This window comes from Glarea lozoyensis (assembly GCF_000409485.1).
Source record: "Glarea lozoyensis ATCC 20868 chromosome Unknown GLAREA6, whole genome shotgun sequence".
Classification (NCBI taxonomy): Eukaryota; Fungi; Ascomycota; class Leotiomycetes; order Helotiales; family Helotiaceae; genus Glarea; species Glarea lozoyensis.
The window spans coordinates 988,346-1,015,816 of record NW_007361001.1 but is presented as its reverse complement, the minus strand read 5'-3'; the positions used below and the strand labels follow the sequence as shown (position 1 = coordinate 1,015,816).

Genomic DNA, 27,471 nt, shown 5'->3' with positions numbered 1-27,471 from the left:
GTCCAAAGTTCTTTACACAGCACCTCATTTGTTCCGCGCTGGCCTGTTTAAGCTTCGACACATGGCAGCCTCCAGTGGAGGAGCTGCGGAATTCAAGCAACAGGCCGTGTACGACGGCTCGGAATCCAACTTCGGGTCTCCAACCCGCGAGCATCGTAAATCGGAACTCAGGATTTCCTACGCCTATGCTTGATGTCAGAACCATAATGTCGCAACAGCATGACTAACAATTTGATAGGGCACCGCGATCGACCCAAAGGATATCGAAAGGATAGAACTCACCGAAGTTTACAACCACCCAGATGCGAAAGTCGATATTGTTCTCGTCCATGGCCTGAACGGAGATCCTCGAAAGACATGGACGTCCCCAAAAGGCGTTTTCTGGCCAACACAGCTACTACCTGCGGCGTTGAAGTCCTCCCAAGCGAGGATATTGGTGTACGGATACAATGCGGACGTGTATTCTTTCGGGGAAAGGGGGCCCAGTAGTGATCTGATACACAATCATGCAGAAACGCTGCTCAACAGTCTTCACAGTAATCGAACATTGGAGGAAGTTGAGGATCACCCCATTATTTGGGTCGCACACAGTTTGGGAGGTATACTGGTGAAGCGAGCATTGATCATGTCGTCTCATTTGCAGGAGAAGAACCTGCAAGACTTGCGGTCCATCGCCGTATCAACCTACGGCATTATATTTCTCGGAACCCCTCATACAGGCGCCGATCCCGCTAAATGGGGCCTAATGCTACAAAGAATGGTCAGTGTGTTGATGCCAAAGAGCATCTTACATACCGAGAATCAGCTTGTCAAGACGCTTCAATCTAATAACGAAACACTGCAAAATATCAACATTGAATTTGCCGACATGGTGCATCAGTATCAGGTCTGCATGGTACATGAAACTCAAAAGACCGATCTGAAAGGCACAAAGGCTTTGATAGTGGATAACGTCTCGGCAAGCCCTCCTTTACCCGGGGTGAAGTACTTTGGAATCGAGGCAACACACTCCCTTATGTGCAAATTTGAGACGAAGAACTCTCCAGGATGGTCCAATGTTGCTAGCAACATAAAGACGTGGGTAGAGGGCTCGGGTAGCTTGATCGAGATGAGACTGATGAAGGATAAGGAGGAGAGAGCTCGATTCGACCAGAACAGGGCTATGGAAATGATGCATCCCCGCGGTGTAAGTCAGTCTCATCCCGGATGATTCATTCTGCGACTAATCATGACCAGCAACCATCGACACAACCAGCCACCAGTGGAAATACCCCAGGTATGTTGCGCAATAACCAAGAACCAATCCCTGCGCAATCCTACCGTCAGCCTGGCTTGGTTGAAGCACCTTCATCACGAACAACTTTTGAGTTTGAAGCTGCAGAGTATGAAGATGCAGATACTGAAATGGCCGGTCACTACAGATAAAGGAAATTTGTTTTCATGTTCCGAGCTTTATGCGTATTACCATGCTTTTTATTTGCGGTTTCCTTGTGGGTGGACATGGGCTGATTTGCTGTTTCCGTAGATCCTGGCTCAATGAATAACTCAACAATCATTGTACCACAGCACATTAGCATAGAACCTGAAGATCCAGAACCATTAAATCAAATTTTCATCAGACCGCCAAGCTTTCGACCGAATTCCCTCTTTGTGGGGCGTGAAACAGAGCTCATAGATATGCATAAGATGCTGCTCGACACTAAAAGACGAGCCGAGGGCACTTCAGCAATTTCAATTCAATCCATCCCCGGTGGAGGTAAAACTCATCTGGCGAGAGAGTATGTTTATACACATAAGAGCTCATATCCCGGTGGTATATTTTGGGTGGGCGCTAAGAGCGAGGAAGAGCTTGTAGCCGGCTACTGGGATATTGCTACGAAAGCTGTTTTTAAGGATGTCGCCAGCAGAGAGGGTCGGATAGCTTTGAGGCATAGTGAAGAATGGGTTGGATTAGTCAAGGAATGGCTTAACAATCACCACGACTGGTTGCTTGTTCTGGATGGAATCCACTTCAACGAATCCGAAGCACTCCGGAAATACATCCCCGACAGTGAGAACACCAGCCTTATATACACGTCAACTGAGAAAGGTATTGCGGGAGATCAATTTCTCATGAATCCACAGATGATCAGACTCCCTGCGCTGTCTGCGCGCGAGGCACAAGAGCTATTTCTCCTGGAATTGGGTAAGAGCAAACCATTCACAACGGATGATCTCAAGTATGCAATGGAGATTGTACAGGGCATCAACTTCTTGCCCATTGTGATACACACCTATGCGCAACGCCTAAGGTTGACGGAAGAGCCCTTGTCGAAGGCTGCGAAATCATATGCTTCCGAACCAAGGCTCAAAGGTCTAGATACTTTTAAGGACGTTCTCTCACACCTTGAGAGGCTATCGCCAGAAGCTACTCACCTTATAAAAATACTTTGCTTTTACGGACAACGAATACCGGTGGAGATGATTTCTTTAGGTTCGTGTCTTCTTGGTTTCTTTATTCCATCAAAGGAAGTCCTCTGAGGTGTCCGGTTTATGGGTCTCATCGACACTCGGCTGCACTTTCAATTCATGCCGCTTGATTGCATAATTTGGAACTATAGTGCGATTGTTCTTTTTGTCATATAAATAATATAGCTGCGATGGTCTTGAATTTGACGCTAACATTCGAGTAGGTCTCACAGCTTTGGATGTCGAGGTCAAAACGATGGATTCATTGAACGGCATGGACTTGAACAATACTTTTCGGTACCTCAATATGTTTGCCTTGATGGATCGTAACGAGCAAGAAGCCGTTACAGTCGGATCATCCCAAACGTCAAGGGGAAGTCGGGACTTGATCGGAGATAACGTGGATTTTATCAGGCTCCATGGCGTTATTCAAGCCTTCTTTACGGATACCCTCGATGCCGACCAAACCCTTCCTCGCTATCTTTATCGTGCTGTGATGGTCTTCTGTGAGTCATACAAGACCGCTGCCGAGCGTATCGCCAGGAAGACAAATGCTGGTTTGGTTGAAGATTATCGGGTGTATGAAATTCACGGCAAACGGCTTCTGCATCACATAACGAAATATAAAAAGAAATATCCTCTACTCAATGGTAAGCAACGCAAACCCTGCATCATTCTATTTGGAATTCTGGCCCTCCCATCCAAGTCTCTTGTGCATTTTCGTACACAAGTGCACGAGTGGCTGTCATGCATAAGCTAATGCCAGTCACAGAAATATATGGAGGTTTAAATATCTCGCTTCTCAAAATCAAAGACGAAATTGATCGAAGAACTCCTGAGTCATCACAGACTATAGTGGAGAGACGTCCTGGAGAGTTTCAAACCTCAATATTTGATAGGACGAGCAGCTCCTCTGATACAGGCCAAGAGACGCCATACAATCCAGACCCGGCTATAATACGCTGGTACGGAGATGAACAGGATCATTCAGAATCTCCGGTGGCATTCACACATACTATGGAAGACACTCGCCGTCAAGAGTCTCATCCGGCTCGTGAATCTCGCCATATTCAGACCTTTATGCCTTATGAGGATATAGGGTACGAAAGCGATTTTGAAGGATCCATCGCGATGACGCTACAGCCCTCCACGCGAACTGTGAAGCAGGAATCGCTACCTAGCCCTGGTGGGGACTGGCAAACGGTCAAACCTCGTCGTCAGAATGAGCAGGAGCGCCTCGAAAATCACAGAACTATCAACTGGCTGGATCAGACCAGATATCATGATCGAGCAGGTTCTTACCGAGCTGTAATTGGAAGTAAAACCGCCGATCCAAGGGCGATCAACCCATCCTTGAGCCATAAGCTGGCGAAAGGATTTGTGCAAAGAACAGGGTCCCGTGGGCACTCTCGCAGTAGTGTATCTGGCCAGTCGAGCGCAGAAGCGGCTCTCACTCATATCTCACAAATAAGTCCGCCTGCCCCACGCGGTGGAGGGATGGTACGAGATCGTTCGTCTTCGCGAAACCCAGGGTCTGCCGGTCGAGGAGCAATGCGAATGGGCACTTCCTCTTACGCCAATGCTATTACCGGACAAACCAACGATACTGCCTCCGGATTCCGTGACGGCTCACAGCCCATTCCAATACCTAATGGTAGCGTCACCGAAAGTGTCTGCAGTTCAGCTTTGAACTCACTACGAGACAAATACCCTGTAGAAATCATTCGACATCCAGCCTCTCCTCGATCTCCTGTTCTTGCAATGCCCCCATATCCCGTAACACCAAGTGTCGATGAGAGAGAGAGATTCTTTACTGACTCCACCATTTACAGCGATCAATTCGATGTTCCTATGCATGATATTGATCAACCATATGGCTGTCCTGGACAAGAAATAGTTCTGGCGTCTTATGACGGAGCTAGCAGTCTGCTAGGTGGTATCCCTTCGACAAAGTTATATCCTATGAAGACTGGGCCAATTCCAGTCGAAAATCAAGCCCAAATGCGGGCAAGAGCACATACAGGTCCACCAAAGCGTAGTCTTCCACATGATTATCCCTCGTGGCACTCTCAAGATTACGCGAACAATGAAGATCAGGTTTCGTCACTCATGTCTCTATCTTCTCCCAATATCCGGCCATCAACGTACATTCCTGGCCGACCAGAACTATCCTTTTCTAGTACCAAACATGGCTATAGCTCTCAGCCAATGTCCCGTGACACTTCAGGACATTCGAAGCAATCCCGAGGACGGGGACGACCGCAGAGCGTCGCTGAAACCGAACCTCTTCCTTATCGTCCGAATGTTAGCCCTCCTACAAGCTACCAAGTCTACCAAAACCAAAATGCACCGGAAATACCTCAGATACGAAATCTCCAACGCGAGAGATCACCAGCTCAACGTTCTCGCAAGTCACCTCGTCTCAGTCAGGTGCAGCAGAGTCTCGAAAATTGGGATGGTGGAATCGAGAATCTTCCTCCACCGCGACGAGCTTTTAACCCCGCAACGCCTGCTTTTCAACCAGGGACCTTATTTAGTAGAGCGAATTCCACGCAAACTACTCTCCAACCGCTGCACGGTGATTTTATCAAACCATCGCCTCCGCTTCCTCACAGTGCGCCAGTGACCCAACACCCGAGTCCAAATTCCTTCACAACCAACCTCCCACATCACAGCTCTCCATGGGCACCACCACCCCTCCCTCAACATCGCACCTCCCCTCCACATCCACTCTCCAACCAGTTCAAGCCACCTCAAAAACCCAATCCTGCACCCTGGGGCGTCCCCAGATCTTTCACACCAGTGGAAGAACCAGATCCTGCTACACCTAGATTTGGAGGTGAAGAGATGGGGCGGAGCGGTAGTGGAGGTGTCAAGGTCGGAACGAGATTCGTTCAATTTGGTGAGACGGATAGCGTAGATACCGTCCATGCGCGAGCAAGAGTTGAGCGGACGTGGGTTGAACGAAGTGAAAGTGGTCTTCGTGAAGGTGTTGGACTAGGTATTAGGCATTAGTGCGGTTATTTTCTCAAATTTGTTTTCGTGTTTGAAGTTTATATTTGTCCGTTGAACGAAGAGTTATGCGGAAGGGTTATGTGGATTTGCTTTGAAGGATTGCGGATTGTAGGTTGTTTGGTGCATAGCGATACCCACTTGCATTTTGTATTAGTTTTTGCGTTCAAATAGAGAAGAGTCTGTGGGGTTGCTGGTTGTTATATACTTACTTTATGAAGTTGGGGTGTGCTTGGCATTTATATGGCTGCATTCTTAGGCTTGGAAAAGGGATGATTGCATAGCTGGAATAGCTACTGGGTATACTGGCATCAGGATTAAATTACAGATACATTAATTAGTAATTACATTTTAATATCGGCTCAGTCTAAATGCATTTTCGAACCAAACTCTTCTCTACACAAGACCTCTACCATCTTCCCTCTATCTATAAGGTTCCAAAATCTCCAAACACTCCTCCAAAGTATCAATCTTATCCTTCAACTCCGCTTTCTGCATCTCAAGCCCTCTATCCTCCTCAACCAACGCCTTGAAAGCCCTCTCATCCATCGCCTCCCTCTCAGGCGGCACATCCGAAATATCCTGCAAAAAGTGCCTCTCAATAACCTGCGTAATCACATTCGCAATATATCCATCCCTCATAATCTACAACAATCAGCACTCCATATCTCATCTCGAATTATCATTCCAAGGTTGACAGTATTGTCAAACATACCTTATAATGAATCCACGCCGCCCTCAAAAAGTCCTCCGCAACCTCCGTCACCTGATCCTCCAACGTCTGCCGTCCCTGATGCTCGGCAAACGTATTCGGATTCGTCTCCGCCGGATCCATATTCCTGACAAACGCGCCCACCGCCTTCTGCATGTTCCGCTCGTTCTTCTGCTGCCGATACTGCACTTTGTACGCGCGGTTGAAATTCGTCTGCAGGCCCTGCCGATCAGACTCGATCTTCTCGAGCTCGCGCTCCGCGTCGTCTTGTCGATGTTTGAGGTGGGTCTTGCTGAGTGTGAAGTAGCGCGTTGCGACGTCTGCGTGGTTTGTGAATGTGGGTTTGGGGTCTTTGGAGGCGGAGGGCCGGAAGGAGAGGTGTGTTGCGTGGTGGAAGTAGGACTCGCAGTGGGTGTGTACTTTGGCGATGTGTTCGCTGGCTATACCATCCCATTCACGAGATAGCTTCCAGAAGAACTCGTTTATGTGGTGGGGATCCCATGTTAAAGGGAACTCGTTGCCTCGTTTCTCGCGGAGGTGCTTTTTGGCGAGTTCGATCTCGGCTTCGCGGGTCATGACCTCAGGTTTTCGTTTATTCATTGTGGCTTTTAGGGAGTTGCTTTGGCTCAATTCAAAATCGGAATCGGGGTCGATGGCGGAGATGTCGATATGACTACTCCATGTATGTCCTTCAGTCATGATGCGGTGGTAAAAGAGCTCGCTCTGGTCGACGATTCTCGCGCGGAGATAGATGGCATGAGAAGACTCGAAATCAATGGTTTTGTATTCATATCGACCTTTCGAGTACGCTTCGGTGAGTTTACTGAGACTTTTCGTTGCGGTTCGGAAAATGCTTTCCATCTCCGCCGTTGTACGATTTTCACCACCCAAAGCCTTCAAGTCTCTTTGGAACCCCGAAAGCTTCGTCGTTGCTTGTGTGGCAAGTTCTGGAAACACTTTGATCGCTTCTCCGAAAAGTCGCTCGCTCAGTCTTTTGCGTAAAGCTTCTATACCTCGGTTTTCTTGCGGAATTTGATTCCATGGATGCTCGTCGAGGTATCTTTTTTCCTCGTCGTTGCGCGATCGCATGTCAGTTCGTGCTTCGAGTTCTTTTGCACTTCGGTTTTTGAGAACATGCCATGGATACTTGTACTTTCCGATTGATGTTTTTCCTATTGCAAGATCTACATACATAGGAGCTCGTTCGGGAGAGACGTCAGGTTGGGTGACGATGCCGATAGTTCGATCTCCAGAACGATCTGTTTCGGCACATAGTCCAAATATCGTTTGTGTTTGTACATCGACATTCGCAGCCACTACCGCAAGGATAGTGGAGTTTGGCTTTCTCATTTCGCGTGCCACCATTTCTCGTACAAGATCTTTGTTTCTAATATCGTCGTCTAGTTCCACTTCAATCAAGCCTGGCAGATCAAGAATCTGCAGAATTGGTCGGCCTTTTCCAGTTATAGTAATGCATAGAACATCTTTCGAGAACTCGTTTGTTTTTCGACCTCCAAGAATTAGCTTTTCGGCGGTGGTGAAGTGGTTTTGAAGGTCTCTGGGCAAGTTATGTAGATTTGTGATGGGAGGAAAGTCATTTTCGTAGCTTCTGGTTTTCGAACCAATTCCAGGTTCAATAGTGACTCTGACAGAAGCTTCTTCGCTCGGCTTGAGCGTGACTTTGGTGATGAATCTTGTGCAAGTGTTTCCTTTTCTAGGAAATGGAATTCCTGTGATGGCTTCCAGAACAGAGCTTTTGCCGGACGATTGTACTCCGCATACGATGATTTGCGGAAGGTCAAAGCCTTCTAGTTTGTCGATTTGTAGCTTCTGTAGCCGAGTCAAAGTGTCGAGAAGCTTGATTTGTTGCGGGTTGGTTATGTTCGTAAAAGAGTTCTCCGGTTCGAGTGGGATATTGTGTCTTTGTGGTCTTTGCATTGGAAGCTCGTCATGTCCATAACCATTAGAATCCATGGTTGGATAGGGAGGAGTAGTATTTTGATTGTAGTTCTAAGAGTAGTAAGCATAATGTTTCTACATTATGGGGTAATTCACAAACGTGTGTCATTTTCAAGATCTCGTTACGTTCCGTGGCAAGAGCAATGTTATTAAAAACAAAAATAATTGAGAGACATGAGTTTTGAAGGAAAAGGGCCAGATACCAGTCTCCTCAAGATTTCAGCCTCATCTTGCACCGCTTTCGATATTGCCTGGCTATAGGGAATCAACAATGCAATCATTTTGGGCTGGCATCTGGAACAGTCGATACGCGCTGTCTGTGTATATAATTGGACGACTGATGTAATATGCTCGGGAAAAAAAAGCACTTTTCTCAGCCTTATTCTAAATGCAACATTGAGGCGCTCGCAAAAATATGTTGCCAGCCCCGGATAGGTCAATCAGAGCCTCTTATTTAGCCCCTTACGCCAGCGCGCTCCTTCTGGTGTTCTATACGTCCTTCCACCTAGGGTGCAAAGCCGTATTTTCAGCTGAAGGCCCGAACAGCGACTTTAAGCCTCAACATGCGGCATGTTCCTTGACGCGTGAAAAAATGTAGGAATAATTGCGCCTTTGTGCAACCCATTGCGGAGGCTCCGAGTCAGTATTTTGGGATTTCCATCAACTTCTGTCGTCTGCTGTTCTGGCAAGTAAACTGGATTCTACATCATTTTTCGACACCACAAGTGAAATTTCGACGAAGAGCAATTTTGCCAACTAAAACTCAAAACATTCACTCAATCATGGATCCAGTCTCAATCTTGTCAATCGTTTCCAGTGTGGTATATGTGGTGAAGACTTGCATCGAGATATATCAAGAATTTTCCGATTTTCGCGACTCGCGTAAGGAGACGGTGGTTGGAAGCTATGAAGTCGAAAAAGAAGAAGACAAATTGTCACAAGCCATCAAAGCTTGTGGACCTGCAGTCCAGAAAGAGTACAATCGGTTAGCTGGGAGATTTGGGACAATGTTCGCCCCCAACGGAGATAGTAAGATAACATCAAGGAGAAGATTGACTGAGTTTCATTGACTGAGAAATTGTAGAAGAATTTAAGCGACAATGCAAACTCATTGCGAAGAGGCAGCGGAAGCTACTTGATGGCGTCAAGTCTCTGAAGAGCAGTGGTTCACAAAACAGCCAATATGTCAAGAAGATGAAGATTCTCACCATCGAGGCAACATCAATTCATCAAGCAATGACAAATGCTATAAATCAATTAGCAAAAAGTGGGCCTGCAGTAAATCTACCTTCGGGTCTACCCAGTAGCGATACAACTGGACCTTTGAAAGCTCTTGCACGGCCACGAGCGTTCTGTTACGGAGCACTACTGTTGCAAAATAACAGCGCTTTTACTGGCGCTGAGCTTGCCGTCGATGCAAGCATGTTTCTTCTCGGATTTACGTGCAAATATTGCAATCTAGAGGTTGGAGACTATCGAATGTCGGAAACTGGGAAGACACTTCTTTCGACCCGTGTTCTTGCTAGGTCCCACATCACATCTTGCGCCTCACTGATGGATCGTCGAGCTTTCTACAAATGCCTAGCTTGTTTTGCTAAGCATGGTGATGTCGATTTTGGTTCGGCGGAAGCGTTAGAAAAGCATCTGGAAACGCATCCTAAGAGGGAGGAGGTAACATCGTTCCTGGAAGGAGAGGATTTGACAGCAGAACTCAACCTCAGCGAAGAAGAAATTGCATCAGTCCCAGTAGACGTTGATGAGGATGATGCGTCCAAGAGTCTTGAAGAGAAACTTCAAACTGTCGACCGGGAGTATCAACTAGAGACTGAAGCAGCTCGACCAATTCAGGTGCAAGCAAGCCCTATCGTTCGAAAAGAGCCACCGGAGCAGCCCGTGACACCTAGAAGAAAGTCACCAGCACAAGCTGAGCTGGCTAACAATTACTTGGGAAGACCAGTCGGGGGAATGGACGTCCCGTCTCCAACTGGGGTAGACGACTACAGCAATACATCTGATCTCGACAGATACATTGAGTATAATGGGTATCATCCAGCGGATCAGCCCGCTTCAAGCCAAGCAGCATCTGGCGATAGGTCTCCACAACCCTCTCCCCAATTTCCATCACCGGGATACCAGCAACCAAGAATGGACGATCGTGCAAACAGTCTCAGAGGTCCCGGCCGGCAGCAACTCTCGCCTCATCTGAGAACAGACGGCGGTACGTTCAGTTTCACTGCATCTACGCAGCCCTACGTAACGAACACTGCACCCTACGGAATGCAACCAACGACTTACTCGTCGTTTGCATCGGAAGCGGCACAAGGATCAGGATCGTTTGAAAATTCTCGACAAGCGCAAGTACCTAATGCGAATTTGAATAATTTGGAAGACGGCTACTATGCGCCTAAGAAAGACAAAGAGTCAACCGCTAAAAAGGGCTTTTTCAGCAGTGGTAACAAAGATAAAAGGTATAGATGAGGGGAGAAAGAACTCACTTATTCTCAGTTAATTGATGAGATAGAAAAATTCATGTCTGATTTATATAATTTAGAAGAATTGGTTCAATAGAAGGCGACTAAGTGGTTATCGACGATTATCTCCTCTTTTTATGTTTGTGTATTCGTGTCCAATGTATCTTCACATCTACCATGACAGTAAAGTAGGGAGCTAGGTAGGTAAAACCTGATGCTGGAAATAATTGGCTTGTGTATTCGGAAAATCTATAGTGCTGTAGCACTAGTAAGCCTAAACTAGGCGGAGCTCACTACTCAGGGGTGTTGTTGTGCTCGCTCAACGGGTCACATGATGTAGCTATTCAAGATCTACTCATAGACTCTGGCTCGAATTTTAAGTGGTTGAAAAATGTAACTTCACAGGACTAGATCAACAATAAGCTAGCTATAAAATCCCAAACTCAACATAATACTCTGAAATTTTGGAACTGTGACATTGATGTCAATTGCGACAAATGACGTTAGAACTTGCCAAATGGAAGTGCCTAGGACTGATATCAACAAGCAATTGTAATCGCTATCAAGCTGTATATAACAAGCAGCTCAAATCAAAATATTCCCCATAATACATGATTCGACGGGTATCCTTTCAACTGTAAAAGTCCCACATCACAGCAATCATCAATACAGGAATGTAGAAAAGGAAATTCGTTATGATGTTCAGGCAACTTAAGCCGCCAAACGGATATAAAGATGGGTCCCGGTCCCACTCAACGTGATAATGCTTCATCTGAAAGCATCTAATTCTCGTACTGTCCCTCATTTTCATCGGCAGGAACCATGCCTGTTATTGAATCGTGAATCTGATTGAAGTCGTTTAAAAAGGTTCGCTCGGAATTTCCGTGGATCTTGCCAATTATAAGAACCCGGAGATTGTGCTCCACCGTATACGTTTTAGCGTAGTGTATTCTTGACATGGGATCCAATTTCTCGCGAGGATTCTTTGGCGCCATCCGTATGGGGCTTCTCATCAACGGAGACTCAGCTTGTGGCGGTATTTCACCGGTGTGGATTATCGCATGTTCATGGGGTTTGGCTCCATGTTTACCGGTACCTTGAAAGCCGTAAGTGAGGATCGGACTTGAATCCAGTTGTTATTAATTATCACTCATGAGGAAGGAGCTCGCTCACATGCAACGATTGTGCCCGTTGCCAACACCAACGATAATGAATCGCCGCATCTTGGTATGAATCTGCTGACCCTGATGCGTCTCGTATGACTCATCCGTTACTATTGTCCCATTGTTCCTCGAGCGATTGGTCTCCCCTTTTGGCTCAGACCATAAAACTTTGAAAACCTGTGAAGCTTAGAAGGGACTACAACGCACAAGCGTTCAATTACTTACATAACCAGGTTTAAAATCCTTCGATTTGTACACTTTAAAATCTTAATTTCGTTAGCATCGTACCCGACTACGAGGCAAAACGTGGCCGCACTTTCATGTCTCGCAAGTCGATCGTTACCCTGGCGGGCCGTGATTTCAATATCACTCACTATTGAATCGTGGTCCACATAAGATTCCGCACGGTGATCTTGCTGGGCTGTGTCCATCGAGGTTAGTCGTCTTCGCCACTACATGAGACCGCACTTACTAGCTGTAGCACTATAAGACGAGTAGCCTCCGGTGGGCCCGCTGCTTGATGGTCCGTAATTGTAGCTAGTCGTTGAGGTCTGGGGGTTGTCGTAGGAGTATTTGTAACCCGAACTCTGTTGCGAGGCTTGATTATATCCCGCGGATGTGGTGTAATCTATGGTGAAGTCTGTTAAGCTAAAGACTGTACAGCAGCCTGACCATACATACTGCTTGTCATAGTGGATGGGCCACCCATTCCATAACCATGACCTCCCCCTGTGCTGTAAGGGGCCGTTGATTGAGCTGACGGTGGCGATCCTGTCATAATATAATCTGCGTAGAAATGAGTTACGTCGAGCATCCCAGCACCATGTGAGACGGACTCGCCGAATTAGTGTCGTACCCTTCTGGGGCTTCTTGCTCTTGGCCTTGCTCTAAGTTAGGCGCGGAGCCAATACTCGTTTGTGCCAGACTGCTGCTGAGAGAGGCCACACTGTTTGTTCCGCCAGCTGCGTTGTCATCAAGTTTGTAGTCCGTGGAGTTGCTGGTATCAGGAGGATATCCCGAGCCAGCTGCATAACTTGTACTGGCTGAATTGTATTGGCTAGAGCTAATTTGATATTGATCTTGCTTGTCGTCTGGCTGTTCAGAATATGAACTCAAAACATTCGATCTAGGGGCCGCTGCATCTTCGGCGTGGTAATAGTACTCGACTTCACAAAATATTATAAGCGTTCCAAAATTCAAAGGCGAATAGTTTCTGCTCACCTTCTCGTCGACTGTCATACCTCCACATGTACCATCTACCATGAGGATCTTGCAGCCATTGGGACCACTCAGCACCTACTGGCGTCGGTTGTTGTCGACTACTTCTGGAGCTTTCCCCCTGCGCGTAAGCATAATCCTTTGACTTGTGCGATGATCTTTTCGACATGTTTGAAGGCCAGTCCGCGAGATATTTTCCCTGTCGAAGGTTGGCGACTTTGACCACAAGGGTCGCTCGTCTAAGGCTTCTCCCGGTGCCATAAATAGTGGAGAGCTCGAAGAGCCGCAATCATGATACAGTGTGAAGAGGGTGATATTGAGGGTGTGCCGTGATATGTCTTTGACGTATGGGAAGGTCCCAATTGGCTGCACGTTTCGAAGAAGAAAACACAACATGCAGTGCAACTACAAGCATGATATTTACCCTATCAGCGCTTAGCGAGCGGCTTGACCTGCCCCGGACAACGGGTGCCGCTTTGGTTATTATATCTCAGCCCAGTATTGGTTAGCCCCCACGAAGGAATGTGACGGAAAGCATCCACAGGTTGTGTTACCATGACTTTCACAGCTCCAGGAGATTTTCGAGACATGCCACCTAACTGGGGCATTCGAAGTTGCTAGGGCAGGCTTGGGCCTCGAGGTTCGTGGGCCATATAGCCTTATCAAAGCCCGCCACATAGCAAACAGTCTCAACAACACAAACACATTTCGTGGAAAAGTATATTGAAAGGACCTTACTATTCGATGCCGACCACTCTTGCTTGCAGTAGCTCAGCCTAGACAGTCAGTTCTTAGGCCATTACTATCCTGTCTGCGACTTCGAATGGAGAAAGCTCCACGTACGACGTCGTTGGACAGCAGCGACCCGACACGACTTCCAACTCCCTCCATATCGTTTCGAACGCATGATAGAACACGGTTGCAGACAGGGTCCGCCCCTTAAGACGAAATCAAGAGCAAACGGAGATGCAGGGAGGAGGCAAAAGACGCCTAGGTCTCGGGATGGAGGTCCATACAAGACGTCGCCTGCCTCGAGAAATATGGGTGGGGAAAAGAAATGGCCCTTCGACTCCGCCGGAAATCAAAGGCAGTTTCCATGGCAAACACAATCCCCGAACTTAACAGCTACAAGTGTTGCGCGAAACCAGAAGCCGCATACCACGCCAGAACTTGCGATGATCGATCAACACATGAAAACGAAGCCAGTAACACCGGACGGCCAACATGAGACACCGTGCGAACAGAAATCCGAGATGCAGGATCCAATGGTACACAATCGATTGCGGGAGGACAAGCAGTTGGAAGACGAGAAAGACTGCCGCAAGACATACGAAAATGATGATTTGAAGGGCCAAACACTACTTGGTAGTCCAGAGGCGCTGGAAGACGGTTTTTTGAAAGAAAGTTTGGAGAAAGGAGTTGGGCCTGTGGATTCTGGCACAAGCTTTCTGGGCACAGTCACGTGTCGCTCGACACAAGATGACGAATGGAATCAGAGGCCCAAGATTGTAACCAGCAACGCACAATCAAATCGAGATGAGCGTCTCTCGCCCTCAACACCTATCTCGCCTCAATCTCCGAGGCAGCATATAACAGAAATTCTTGCGGGGAAGGTGTCCCAGATTCAAATCCACCAGTCAACGACTCTAATGCCTCAAAATGCCGATGTTTTTGAGATGTTTCTGAACAACAATGACTCCGCCGACCAAAGCGCCGACCCAGAAGTGCAGGAAAGGGCGACGAATAACCTGAAGACGTTACGTATGGAAGCTTTCAGGCGCCGTGGTGAGCTTCGCACCAAGCGCCAACAACTTCGAAGGCAAGAGTATGTGAAGACTGAAGCTGACGCGAGATTTATCAAATTTTTGACCATAAACATGTCAAATCCATTCAGAAACTCACTAGACCGCTCAGGGAGCTTAGCTTCTGATATTCAACCCTACTGGGAAGCATTGCAAAGCGCGCGAAATAAGTATGGTCCCATGGAGTATGAATACAATCAATTGACAGATTCCCTGGACGAGTTGGAGTTCAAATTAACGAAGGCCGAGAGTCAAGTGTACAATACTGCAAGTAGCGTAACTGCACCCACTGAGGATCTATTTGATGACCCGCCTGGTCTGGACGAGTCACATTGGGATGATCTGTCTGAAGCGTCATGGGCGGATGAACATACGTATCATCCCCTTCATGCCAAACTTTTAGATAAACTCGGTGACCTTGATTTGGCTAAGGAGAAATCAGACTACTTCAAAAGGAAACTTGATGACGACCGAAGAGCCTTAAATAAGCTCGCAGTTGCAGCAGAGAGTAAAGCCACTGAAGATTTTCAGGAGATGAAAGCCAGTGTGGAAGATTTGATCCAGCGACTGAATGACGTGGAGTCAAATATAGCCAAGTTACTTACTGAGGTCGAGGTGCTTACGGCTCGTTGCGGATCGGAAGGCATATACCTTCCACAGCACTCAGAAGAGGCCGAAGACTTCTTGGAGGATATCGAACTCCTGAGCACTGCAAAGGAAAGCCATTTACTAGCGAATTCAAGCGTGCCTTCTAGCGAGCCACATCGCAACTTTTTCTTACAATTTCCTACTCTAGTGGACAAGAAGAAAGATCTCAAGGCCATGGTCAACGAAATTAACGACAATGAACTGCGTAAACCAAACACGTTTCCCACTTTTTTGGATGAATCGACAGAACTTGATAATTTCATTACCCAATTCGAGGAAGGCAACAAAAGTGATCGTATCAATCGGTGGCTTCTTCACAGTCTGCGAATTTCTCCACTAGACATCGATCTGCTGGCTCAGATAGTTTTAGACATTGTTATTATCCGCCACAATATGCCTGCTTTAGATGCTTCTCAATATCAACATCTTGTTGCCTCTACTTGGTTTACGGATGGAGCCAATCATCCAGCGGATCACTACATTCAATATCAAAGTCCGACCTACTTAACTCATTGGTATCGGCCGCAGAGTGCTTGATATAATAATTGGTTTCTATCAAATATACACTACTTTTCACAAAGACATACCGCGGCAATTTCATGTTATGGCTACATAAGAAATCATTTAGAGCCTGCAAAGGTTATTAGAGTGTCGAGATATATGTCACATGGTAGACTAGCCTTCCAGATGCTGGTGATGTTTTAGTTTATTCGTCGTGGGCAGTCTTCATTCTTCTCCTTGGCTATGCAGCTAGACATATGACCAAACTCGCACCATTTCCACGCAAGCCTACAGGCATCTATCTCCTACAATCTGCGTCGAATCATTACGAGTCTTACCTTCATATGCAAGCCGACAACCACCACAGAGCAAATAGACTCCATTAGCTACCGAAATGAAGTGCAACTCGAGAACCATCTTATCATGATGCAACAGCCTTATAACAGCGACGACTCACAACAGGTTATCTAAGTCACGCGCAACGAATCACTCCCACACCAAATCTTTCCTTCTTCCACTTAATCTCAATCTTGCTTCCACACCGAACGATTTCTCTATTCGAGTCACTATCGGTAATGCGATTGCCCGCCGACGGTTTGATCGAGGAACATTCAGCCTGATAAGCAGATATCGGTCCACTATTGGTGTGGGAGTACAAACTCAAGGCACGTCGTCGAAAACCTCCAATCCCTCGCCCCGTCGGCCCCGAGAACACATGAATGAACCTTGTTCGTATGTTGTGTAACATCCAATCCGAGTATCCAGCCATGAAAATGAGTCTGGAAAGTACCGGTCGAGCTCTGGTTGCGGCTCTGCGGCGAAGCGTCTGACTGTTTGCATCAGGGGATAGACACGCTTACGTGGGGGTTAATATGAATGGCAAGGAAATCATCCTATAGAAGGTTACAGATAAAACGCACTGAAAGTAGCAATATATATCGTCTATCATATCACGTGTGGGGAAGCTCTAGATCCCTTTCCACAAACACTTGACACAATTTCCAAATGTCGAAAGCTTGATCGTAAACCCGCTTTTTGTAAAATGACAAGTGATCAGTCACTCAGCCTTATACCGGCGATCTTCGATCCAGAAAGTACGATTTCCAACAAACGCACGCGCGGGCGTAATATCATCGGGCGTGATGACGCTTCGGCAGCAGGGGTCGAGACGGTACTTCAGACGTGCGACTTGTTTTGAGGGCAGCTATTTTGGAAGCTGTCTGTTTGTTCCTGAGGACCCTTACTCGCTTCCTGCGAGTCTTCGGAGTGGTTATTTGGGAAACCCTCTTTTCGTTCCTGCATCCTGAGCATTCTTATTGGCTTTTTTAAGCAAGAATTTAAGGTCAAAACTCTAATTACAGTACCGTCTCTCACCATGATTCAGAACCAATCTTTCGTAAGCTCTCGACAAAGGCTCAAGTAGGTACTTACTTGGGCCCCTATGAATATCTTATTTGGACCTAATTCGGAGAATTCAACAGATACTTTTTTCACAATTTGCTATGGTGTAAAAAGAACAAGTACGGAAAGAAGAAGGTTCAATGTTACGTACTCACAGTGAGCTTCTAAACAGAATGTGTAGTGCAACGAGTCTACGAGCCCATCTATGGTATGAGTGGCCATCTAATGCAAATGTTGACTTTGATCTCTTTTCCCCAAATACCCAATTAACAAACAAAATTAACACCCTTTTCACCTCTCACCCACTCCTCAATATTAGCAGCGGTAACCCTTCTTAGCTTCTCAACACTAGCAAGAGCATACCAAGCCACATGTGGAGAAACAATCAATCGACCCTCTAAACCCTCAGCTTCTCTAATCAACAAGCTCGTCTCCTTACTCGCCGGCTCTTTCTCATAAACATCAGTCGCCGCACCTGCAAACCTCTTCTCCTTCAACGCATTTACCAAAGCCTTCTCATCCACGACCTCACCTCGCGCTATGTTAATCACCAAAGCGTCAGATGGCAAAAGAGCCAGTTCCGCATCCGAGATTAGATTCCTGGTCTCTGGTGTTGATGCAGTGGCCACGATGATAACCGTAGATTGAGAGAGTGTTTCTCGAAAAGCAGTACGGCCTTCTCGAATTGAAGTGCTCGAGGGACGTTCAGCGAGCAATACCTTCGAACCTAGAACCCGGAAATGGCTTGCTACTCGTGTACCAAGCTCGCCAACACCAATGATACCGATCGTCTCCCGCGCCAGAGTTCTAGGATGGGGACCGAAGTGAGAAAAGCAGCTGCCTTTCTCTACCCAGTCATTGGTCTGAGTTAGAGCATTTTGCATTCCTATCAAAATCAGTCACGACTGATATCCCAACCCCCGCTCTCAAACCAAACTCACCAACAATACATCTCCTCAGCGCAAAATAAAACCCAAGCGCGTGTTCAGCAACTGCTTCAACACTAGCACCCTTCACATTCCTAACTTCCACCCCAAACCTTTTACATGCTTCGATGTCAATCATGTCATACCCGATGGCGAAGACGGCAATTAATTTCAGAGTTCCAGCACACGCCTCGATGACTTCGGCATTTATGGGCACGCGTGTAGTTACCGCTACGTCTGCTCCGGTAAGAGCCTCGATGATCCGTGCGTTTTCATATGGTGTGCTGTTGTGAGATGTGTAAGTGTGAAGGAAGTCAGATGAAAATGTAGGGTCTGGGCTGACATAGCCATCGAGACGGACGATGATTGGACCTGATGGTGAAAGTTTTGGTGGTGACATTGGGAGATTGCGAATGAGGGAGGTTGTTTGAGTTTCATGGAATCAACGACCTCGAAATATGTTGCAAAATTACAGTTACCAGTGGACGGCAACTAGTGAGGAATGATTACTAATCGTGTCAAGTGAAAGGCGTAGTAACTTTGAATAATCTTGGCTCAAACTCTGATTGTTGCGGAAGGCAAGGAGCCTTTGATCTATGAAGGAGGGGTGAGGTACATCATTGATCAATACATATCTAACGTACATTCTATATATATTACAGTTCCGGAATGCATTGAACGCCCTCAGTGCTTTCTGTCTATATTTACTACCATGTATACCGACAGTTTCTACCGGCAGGTCATGCAATTCTGCGATATTTTACAAGTAGCGCTTCTCTTCTTTCTGCTCATAAGTCTGGATTTGGTCTCCAGTTTCGAAATCTGTCCAATCTTCGAAAGAAATCCCGCACTCGGTACCCTTTTTCATCTCAGCAACATCACGTTTGACGTTCTTGAGAGTCAGAATTGCACCTAGAAGGTAATTAGTAAGAACTTTGAAGTATAGGGTACAGGTGCGACTTACCATCGAATACCTTCTCACCTCTACGGAGCACCCTGACTCTCGCATTCTTTGCGATGGTTCCATTTCTAACCTTACATCCAGCGACATTCTTGACCTGTCGTCCTTTCACAGTGATAGAGAAGACCTGGGCGATATCTGCTTCGCCTATCACTTTCTGGGTTACAAGGGGTGGGAGATGCTCCGAAAGCTTGGCTTTGACCTCGTCTACGAGACGGTAGATGATATTCTGATCAATTATCTTGACCTTTGCAGCATCGGCAGATCGAAGGATGTGAGGGTCGATCTCGGTATTGAAATTTATGATGTGTCCCTTAGCCGCGGAAGCATGCTCAATGTCGAATTCTGATACTTGGCCAACGCCAGAGCGAAGTACGTAAGGATGGACTTCCTTATTACCCAAAGCGGATATGCTATCAACTACGGCTTCAACTGAACCACTGACGTCTCCCTTGACAATAAAGTAGATTTCTTTTGGACCGCCAACCTTCTGTTCAGGTATCTCAAGCGTGACACCCTCAGAAGCGGCTTGCGTCTCAAGTTTTTCGCGAGTCTTTTTGTCCGATTCGACTTTACGGCTCTCGTTAATAGCCTCCATATCCTCGGCGAGCCTGTTACGCTCCTCCCTTTCGAGACGATAGTCTACGACACTCTTTGCCTTGCCTTCATCAGGTGCTTGCAGAACTTCATCACCTGCGAGCGGTTGTTCACGCCAGCCGTCAATCTCCACTGGCATTCCGGGACCAGCTTCTTCGATGTCAACTCCAGCCTCATTGCGGAGACAGCGAATCCTGGCCCAAGTGGTACCGGCAACTATGAAATCGCCGGGGCGCATTGTACCACATCGTACTAAGACTGTCGCACATTTGCCCATAGACTTGATACTGGCTTCGATGACCCAGCCTTCAGCTGGACAGTCTCTGTCGGCTCGCATGTCCAAGATATCGGACAAAGCGACAGCAGCTTCTTCTAATTCGTCCATACCCTGGCCAGTCTTCCCGCTTACGCAGACAACTTGGGTATCTCCACCATAATCCTCAACGTCAACTCCGTGTCGAGCAAGATCTTGCTTCACTTTCTCGACATCTGAATCTTCCTTATCAATTTTATTGACAGCGACAATGATAGGCACTTTAGCTGCTTTTGCGTGGTTAATAGCTTCAACGGTTTGAGGCATGACACTATCGTCTGCAGCGACGACCAAGATAACGATGTCAGTAACGTTCGCACCGCGCTGACGCATGCTTAAGAAGGCAGCATGGCCGGGGGTATCAAGAAATGTGATTGTCTTTCCCGAGGGCATTGGAACCGAAAAGGCTCCAATGTGCTGAGTTATGCCCCCATGCTCAGTTGCAGCAACTGAAGACTTACGGAGGTAGTCAAGAATGGTGGTTTTCCCGTGATCGACGTGACCCATGATCGTCACGACTGGAGGCCTAGAAGGTAAATTCGAGGTGTCTGCTGGGGGATCCATGGCTTTAAGGTCCTCCGATTCACCACGATCGATTATGGGTTCGAAATTGTACTCCTGTGCGATCAAACCAGCATTTTCTGCATTCAAAATGAAGTCGTGATGGACTTCCTCAAATCCTAACTCAGTCATTTTGGCAACAAAGTCTTCCTGCCTAACCCTCAACGCGATGGCGAGATTTGAGACCGAAATAAACTCTGGTAACATTATGGGAACAGGCTTTTTGGCTGCCTTCTCCCGTTTTCGTTCGGCTTTAGCTTCTGCACGCAAGCGAGCCTCTTCTCTTGCTATTTCCAGTGCTTCTTCGTCTTCCTCCTGCACGAATTGTTGGCGTCTTCTTGCTTTGTCACGATCTCCGCCCTTAGCTGGTTTACCATAAGACGCTTCCACATTCTCGGATTTCCCTCGACGGGTTTTCTTCTTCCGCCTCTCTCGAGTCGGCTGCGTATCCTCATCTTCTTGTTCGGCTTCCTTTTTTTCATCCTCTTTTTCGACAACTTGTTTTGTGGTAGACTCGGCGAGGACTTCTTGAGGTTGGGAGTCGTTCTCTACAGCACGAAAGGCTTTATAGGAAACTAGAGTCTCTCGCATCTCGGGCGTTTCCACGGCCTTGTCTCTCACCGCAAAATCACTTGAACTCTCCTGCTGAAACTGCGGCTTGGAGTCATAGACCGACGGGTCTGAGCTCGGAACAAACCGGTTCGGGCGGGGTCTATATCCATCTCTAGAAACTTCAAGTTGCGAAATCGTATTCGTAGGGGTATAACGACCATAACGAGGCTGATACTCTGGTTCGCTACGGGGTTTATAACCGTCCCTAGATACTTCGGGTCGCGAAACCGTACCTAGAGGGGTATAACGACCCCAACGAGACTGCTCTTCCCTTTCCCTACGGCCTTCCCGGAATCTCTTCTCGCGCGCAACAGCTGGGTTCTCTGGAGCAGAAGTCGCTTGCTCCCTACGTCTCAATTGGCTCCACTCGGATGGTTTAGGCTTATCGGATGAACTTCTATCCTCCTCAGGCGCAAGACCAGTGGGAAATTTTCTCAAAGTAAAAGACGCTCCGTTTAACACGTCAGATCTCCTGCCGTCGTGGAGATCTTGCGCTTCTCTCGCGTTCCTTCTTTCCAGTGAATTCCTTGCGATCCGTGCTCGTTCGTCCTCCGTTCGTGGCTCGTATCTCCCTGATCTAGTTGCCTGGGGTCCGGGGCCCATGGGAATATTAACTTTTCTTTGCTGTGCTTCGGCCTCTTTTCCCAACATAAGATCTCTCGCTCGTTGTTCGTGTGGCAAAAGGTCGGGAACCGGAGCAGTTTCTCCAGCATTGTTGAGGACACGAGTAGCAGGTACTCCCCTAGGTACCCCCCCTAAACCAGGTCTTCCCCAACCTCCGCTTGGTATGCTGCCACGTCCTGGCACTGATCCTCGACCCCAGGAGGGCGCATTTCTGTTTACCGGACCCTTTCCATTGCCTCTGCCCACACCAACAACGGGTCCTTGCCAATTCCCAGGCTGTGAGTTATGTTTGTCGTCGGTATTCTCGCGCAGAGCAGCGCCTTCTGCTGGAGGTCGTGAGGTTGCGCGAGAAGATTGGAGAAATCGACGCTGTACATGGAAAGTTTGTGAAGCTTGTCCGAGTCGATGCGCACAGAAGGCGCAAATCGACGAACATTGTGACTCCTATATTGAGTCAGCATAATGCACGATTGTTGTAGTAGAAATGCGCTTACCCGTACTAAAGTTTTACCTCTCATCGCTGAATTAATGGTTACAGGAGCATGCGGGATAATGATGTTCTAAATTTCTAGAAATAAATTACGGCGACACATTGGAACCTAAGATGTAGTTTTGCCTCGGAGTCCTAGCGAGCCACGTGCACTCCAGGTGTTGTGACATAAGTCACGATACTGAGGTAGACTAGGCTTCCAGTCAGAACTAGCCGCTGTACATTTCATTCCTGATAGATTCTACCTTATGCTGTGGTGAGCTTTAAAACTAGTCTTCTATTGTAGTTGTTAACCTCATCATTGGACTCCCAGGCTCCAGTCCGATAATTCAGCGACAATTAATATCACGTGACTGTAAAGAATGTATATTTTCGACATGTAAAAAAATACAAATGCCTTCGTTTGTTCAGGACAGATATGACTCGTCTATTATGACGTTGAAGACTTGCTAGCCAAAGCATGGCTGGCCGTCACAGAGATATAGGCCATTGTACCCCATGTCTGGATAACTCATCGTTGATTTGTCCCATTGATCTGGGTAAAGTGGGTGTTCTCATGGTCAGTTAATCCAATCCTGAGATGGGAACACAATTCGTGCGCATGTATCAAATAGACACAAGCTTGCGGAAAGCTCCAAGCATCAAAGTGCATGCTGGAAGACGCTCTACGGAAGTCTTGGATAACCACAAGCAGGTGAAAAAACGACTGGAGTGGTGGGGGTTTACCAATGAAGAGGTTCTCTGCACCGCCCCTTTGCCGGCGTGGAAACCCGCCCAAAGATCTCGAGTCTTCGACTCGGCGAGGAGACGTTCTGTGCTACATGATTGAAAAAATGAACACTAGTTTCAGTAACAACAGGAATGGTCCATCCGCTCAGGAAAGGGAGAGGGGAGACATCTCGCTGGGAATTACAATCGATCGAGAAGGATGAAACACAAGGGGTTAGATAGCCATCTGCTGTTCGTTTGGAATCGTCGATACGGTCAATAGTTTGTGTACGAAGGTACCTAAGGAGGCTGTGTAACGAATGAACGGCGTGGACCATGGACTAGGAAGGCCTCTCCCTCCTCTGGGGAAGGTCATCCATCCCTTTTGCGATTCAGTCTCAGAGACTTCTTCGCGGGTCTTGTATGTGTGGCCGAACTGGAAATTCAGTTGGACAACGTCAAGTTGAAAGCACCAGTATCTCACTGTCGACCAGAGGTTTGGCATTGGATATGCCCCCCGATGTGATGCATCAATTACTCAAGTCCTCCCACCTCACGCTAACCCCCCACAACCCATACGCCCTACACGCCCAATGAGAGCCCCTTTTCTAGGGCTCGCTTAACTTTATTTGCATCTGTCGCGGTAAAACGAAGAAGAAAGAAAACATCCACGAATCTCCATTAGTGACCGCTAAGACAAAGTGGCGGCTATCTGATAGCTGCTGTAGTTTTCTGGAAGTAATAGTGTTTCAGAAGCTGACGTCGATGAGACTGGTGGGGAGACCGCGGTGCAATACATTTTGGCCATGGTCGGGGCTGGTCTTGTAGCCCGTACGAGAGGAAAATGTGAGCACTCGATTGATGCATCCAGCTACAGCGGCATCTGCGTCTGTACTCGAGAAAGCAGGAAAAATTGTCCATATGACAGCTTGAGAACGCGAGAGTGCGAGTTAGGCCTTGGGGTCAGACGATGCAGATATGTTGGCCGTACGGGGGAGTGGGAGAGGGAATCGGAGTACGGTGGCCGACATCTCGGCAAACGAAGGACGCCCGCCGTGCGCCAGCTCTGCACTGCTGCTGCAGCCAAAGACGACAACAACCAAAGGCGCAACCTCGTCGACTACGGAGAGCCAGGAAAGACGAAAAAGCAGTTATATAGTCCTGCTCGCCCACTTCACCTCTTCCTTCGACCTTCACAACAGCACTCCCATTCCACCCCCCTCGACCTCCATTTTGGTCGCCAACATAGGCCTGGGTGTTCCGCTTTAGCAGCCGTCGCCATTACGGCGCAAGGCTTGCCCATCTCCCCTCAATATTCCATATCGCATCTTTCAGGCGTTAGGATTCCTCCATTTGGCGTAATTGGCGCATACAAAAATACCCCACAAAGCAACCAGTCTCCTTGTCCCAATTACACGGCATTTCAACCTTTTAACGATTTATACCGTATCTTTACTCTCTGTCACGACCCGGTTCTCGTTGCAGAGTGCAGTCCCTGGTGACTGCCTGCTACGAAGCTATTCCCGTCCTGACAGCTCTTCGTTTCTTGTGGTAGACCGTGTCGGCCATTTGGTCGTCCGGCGCCATTGTCTTTCAATTTCACCTCCTTTCATCTCCACGTACGGCTCAAGATGTTGATCAAGGGCGAAAAGTATGCCTGCGAGGCATGTGTGCGAGGTCATCGTGTCAGCAATTGCCAGCACGCCGACCGACCATTACAGCACATCAACAAAAAGGTATAGTCGTTGCCACCTTTTTCTCAAAGAAAGTGCCTAACCCTCTGTACAGGGTCGACCTGTCTCGCAATGTACCCATTGCAGAACTCTGCGTAAATCACGTTCGGCCCACGTTCGATGCGATTGTGGCGGTGACAAGTCGCACACGAAGTCGTCCTGTTCAACCGAGGTCGAGTCCCAAGGTAAGAGATATTGGAGGAGCCAGACAAAGGACTTTTGCTAACAGTTGTGTAGCAGACAGTTGCTGCTGTAGCCACGGAGCTCGCTGTTCCTGTGCTCTCAAGAAGGAACACCTGGATCCTGTCCCAGAATCTGATTCGGACGAACCAACTGTACCCGCCGTGCCCAACGACAGGCGAAGACCACGAGCCTCAACTGCCCAGTCTGAGAATAGTCTTACAACATTCGTCAATGGTCATCATAAACCCGTACACAAGCATAACACGATGGCTCACAAATGTGGCTTACCATACGTCGTACCGAGGTCACACACAATCCATGGGTTGTCCAGTACTGGACTCGCAAATCGATCCGTCGACAATCTACCCCACACCAATGCCGTAGAAAATTTGCACAGCGACTCGCACATCAAAGACTCTATAGTAAGCGCACAACAAGAGCAGCGCATGGTAAAGTCGGAGCATGGAAGTCCAATAATAAGTCCAGTGTCAAGCTTGAACCAATGGAACAGCAATCTTCCCCCTTTGGATCTCAGCAACTTATCTGGAGATTATGTATCTTGCTTGGATGGATTCTCCAGCGTCCCAGACGATCAACCACTATTTTCTGCAGGGCTCAGTGCTGCTTCGATTGACTGGTCTCACTACGATGGTCTCGATTTCAATAACGATACTTTTGCAACTTCTTCTTACAGTCAAGCCCCCTCCTTTACAGGATTTGATTTCAGCAGTATCGAGCAACCTGCCCTGACAACAACATCAACTTCGGGTGAGATTTCAGAGGTCGAAGATTTTGGATCTTTGGGCGACGTCTCAAATGCAAACACCAGACCTTCGCTATTGACCACGACCAAGTATGGATCGGACTTCGATACTTCCGACATAGGCGGAGAGCTTGATGGATATCGACTTAGTACCGCGTCATCTTACGTTGGAATTCCCCAGGCTCAAATGCTTGCAGGCAATAACGTTGACGCCCTTGATATGGAAACCTTCTTAAAGGGCGGAGTTTCTTCCGGCAATGGCTACTCAAATGTATGCGACGGCTTGCCGGCCACATCATACCCAAGCGACGGAAAATTGGCGCAGTTGTCCCCTTATGAAGACAGCACCAACTTCCCGCTTCTTTCAGCTGATGATGATGCGTTCTGGATGAACAATTTCACGCCAAATAACTACACCACAAATGATGCTTGCGGAAATTTATCAGAGGAAAACATTTGGACTCAATAACACAAGTAGTGAGGCAGCAGGCCTTGCAACGAATTCCCTTTGGATTGTGTTCGCCGAACACTTTGATGAAATTTTTCCCCGACTGGGGCTCTTGACCTTGGATACACTTTTAAGCCGGATTAGCGAGAATGTTGATAGATTTCATCTTGTCATATATTGCAATATAAACTTACATATTGATTTCTGATTACCTCTTTGATTCCAAACATTTCTCCTATATCATATATGACCCTTATATGGATTACTCTACTCCAGTTTGAAGACACTAACCAACATACCAGCATCAACATAAGAACAACAAAAAGAGTGTTCCAGGAGCAAAAAATTCCTCACATGTCGTCCAGTCCCCGATCTACCCCTCCAGATCCCTACTCCCTTCCGTTGCCGAACCGGCTGAAAGCGGGGGATCGACAACTAGCAACGCAAGCCTCTTCATGCAGGACATAACAACCCCTATGCTATATGCCAGCTACCCGTTATTTATATTGATTTTAACATAAAACTTCTACAAGACGGGCTTGGTTCTGGAAGAAGAGATGGGTTGAGAGATGGCTATTCGGCAATTTCGGAAGTGAAGGTTGGGGGTTTATTGGATGTGGCGTGTTTTGTGTGAGGGCTGAATTTGTAGAAGTACCGATTATCGCTGACGTTGAACCGAGAGGTCTTTAAACAGCGCAATGAGATACCTGGAAGTATATATCATTTTTCTTTGCTGGGGGTACAGGAGATGCTGGGTTAAAGTGGGTGTAGATATTATTTAAATCTCTTCGGATTCTTGCTCAAGTCGTCGTTCTATGCTGCAAGTACTGGAATTAAAGTTGAAACCGCATGCACTCGACTCTTTCCTCCAGGAAGTTCAAGTCACTAACACGCTTTCACAACATAAAGTCCTTAACATGTAATCCTTTGTGCATAATACCTAACCGTCTAACCCAAGAGTAGGAACATACGTAATCCGTGTATATAGATCGTACTATCAAATCCAAACGGCGCATCCTCCGCACCGGCAAGTCTAAACGTCGTCGTTTCGTCACGGTCTAACATAAATCACTTCCTAGTAGGAAAGTTTTTTACTTTTAAAGTCCTAAGAGAGATGGTATATAACGTAGAATGCGGATTTTACAAAGACAGCGATGTAGACCTATAACCTGTTTAGTTTATCAGAGTAGCTCTTAAATTAATTTTCCTAAGTCTAT

The 27,471-nt window shown here is 47.3% G+C and overlaps 8 protein-coding genes across 8 annotated transcripts; 4 read left to right on the top strand and 4 right to left on the bottom strand.

Annotated features, from left to right (window-relative positions):
• Nucleotides 1–61: 61 nt before the first annotated feature.
• GLAREA_02639 (alpha/beta-Hydrolase) lies at nt 62–5,463 on the top strand (the record flags this gene model as incomplete). Its single annotated transcript, XM_008087724.1, has 7 exons — nt 62–155; nt 239–457; nt 513–1,186; nt 1,237–1,411; nt 1,526–2,473; nt 2,673–3,098; nt 3,221–5,463. The coding sequence occupies 7 exons, from the start codon at nt 62–64 to the stop codon at nt 5,461–5,463; spliced, it is 4,779 nt and encodes a 1,592-aa protein (XP_008085915.1).
• A 420-nt stretch (nt 5,464–5,883) lies between these two features.
• GLAREA_02638 (P-loop containing nucleoside triphosphate hydrolase) lies at nt 5,884–8,146 on the bottom strand (the record flags this gene model as incomplete). The annotated part of the gene is made up of 2 exons (XM_008087723.1): nt 5,884–6,105; nt 6,176–8,146. The coding sequence occupies 2 exons, from the start codon at nt 8,144–8,146 to the stop codon at nt 5,884–5,886; spliced, it is 2,193 nt and encodes a 730-aa protein (XP_008085914.1).
• Nucleotides 8,147–8,913: 767 nt separating this feature from the next.
• On the top strand, nt 8,914–10,609 carry GLAREA_02637 (uncharacterized protein; the record flags this gene model as incomplete). The annotated part of the gene is made up of 2 exons (XM_008087722.1): nt 8,914–9,160; nt 9,216–10,609. The coding sequence occupies 2 exons, from the start codon at nt 8,914–8,916 to the stop codon at nt 10,607–10,609; spliced, it is 1,641 nt and encodes a 546-aa protein (XP_008085913.1).
• Nucleotides 10,610–11,384: 775 nt separating this feature from the next.
• Nucleotides 11,385–13,152, bottom strand: GLAREA_02636 (uncharacterized protein; the record flags this gene model as incomplete). Its single annotated transcript, XM_008087721.1, has 8 exons — nt 11,385–11,724; nt 11,776–11,942; nt 11,991–12,031; nt 12,082–12,186; nt 12,238–12,393; nt 12,447–12,551; nt 12,602–12,931; nt 12,987–13,152. 8 exons carry the CDS (start codon nt 13,150–13,152, stop codon nt 11,385–11,387), a joined length of 1,410 nt encoding a protein of 469 aa, XP_008085912.1.
• A 736-nt stretch (nt 13,153–13,888) lies between these two features.
• GLAREA_02635 (uncharacterized protein) lies at nt 13,889–15,970 on the top strand (the record flags this gene model as incomplete). The annotated part of the gene is made up of 1 exon (XM_008087720.1): nt 13,889–15,970. One exon carries the CDS (start codon nt 13,889–13,891, stop codon nt 15,968–15,970), a length of 2,082 nt encoding a protein of 693 aa, XP_008085911.1.
• Nucleotides 15,971–17,601: 1,631 nt separating this feature from the next.
• On the bottom strand, nt 17,602–18,661 carry GLAREA_02634 (NAD(P)-binding Rossmann-fold containing protein; the record flags this gene model as incomplete). Its single annotated transcript, XM_008087719.1, has 2 exons — nt 17,602–18,221; nt 18,277–18,661. The coding sequence occupies 2 exons, from the start codon at nt 18,659–18,661 to the stop codon at nt 17,602–17,604; spliced, it is 1,005 nt and encodes a 334-aa protein (XP_008085910.1).
• Nucleotides 18,662–19,021: 360 nt separating this feature from the next.
• Nucleotides 19,022–22,447, bottom strand: GLAREA_02633 (P-loop containing nucleoside triphosphate hydrolase; the record flags this gene model as incomplete). Its single annotated transcript, XM_008087718.1, has 3 exons — nt 19,022–19,173; nt 19,226–22,373; nt 22,424–22,447. 3 exons carry the CDS (start codon nt 22,445–22,447, stop codon nt 19,022–19,024), a joined length of 3,324 nt encoding a protein of 1,107 aa, XP_008085909.1.
• A 2,311-nt stretch (nt 22,448–24,758) lies between these two features.
• Nucleotides 24,759–26,275, top strand: GLAREA_02631 (Zinc copper-regulated transcription factor; the record flags this gene model as incomplete). Its single annotated transcript, XM_008087717.1, has 3 exons — nt 24,759–24,863; nt 24,916–25,045; nt 25,098–26,275. The coding sequence occupies 3 exons, from the start codon at nt 24,759–24,761 to the stop codon at nt 26,273–26,275; spliced, it is 1,413 nt and encodes a 470-aa protein (XP_008085908.1).
• Between the last annotated feature and the right edge of the window lie 1,196 nt (nt 26,276–27,471).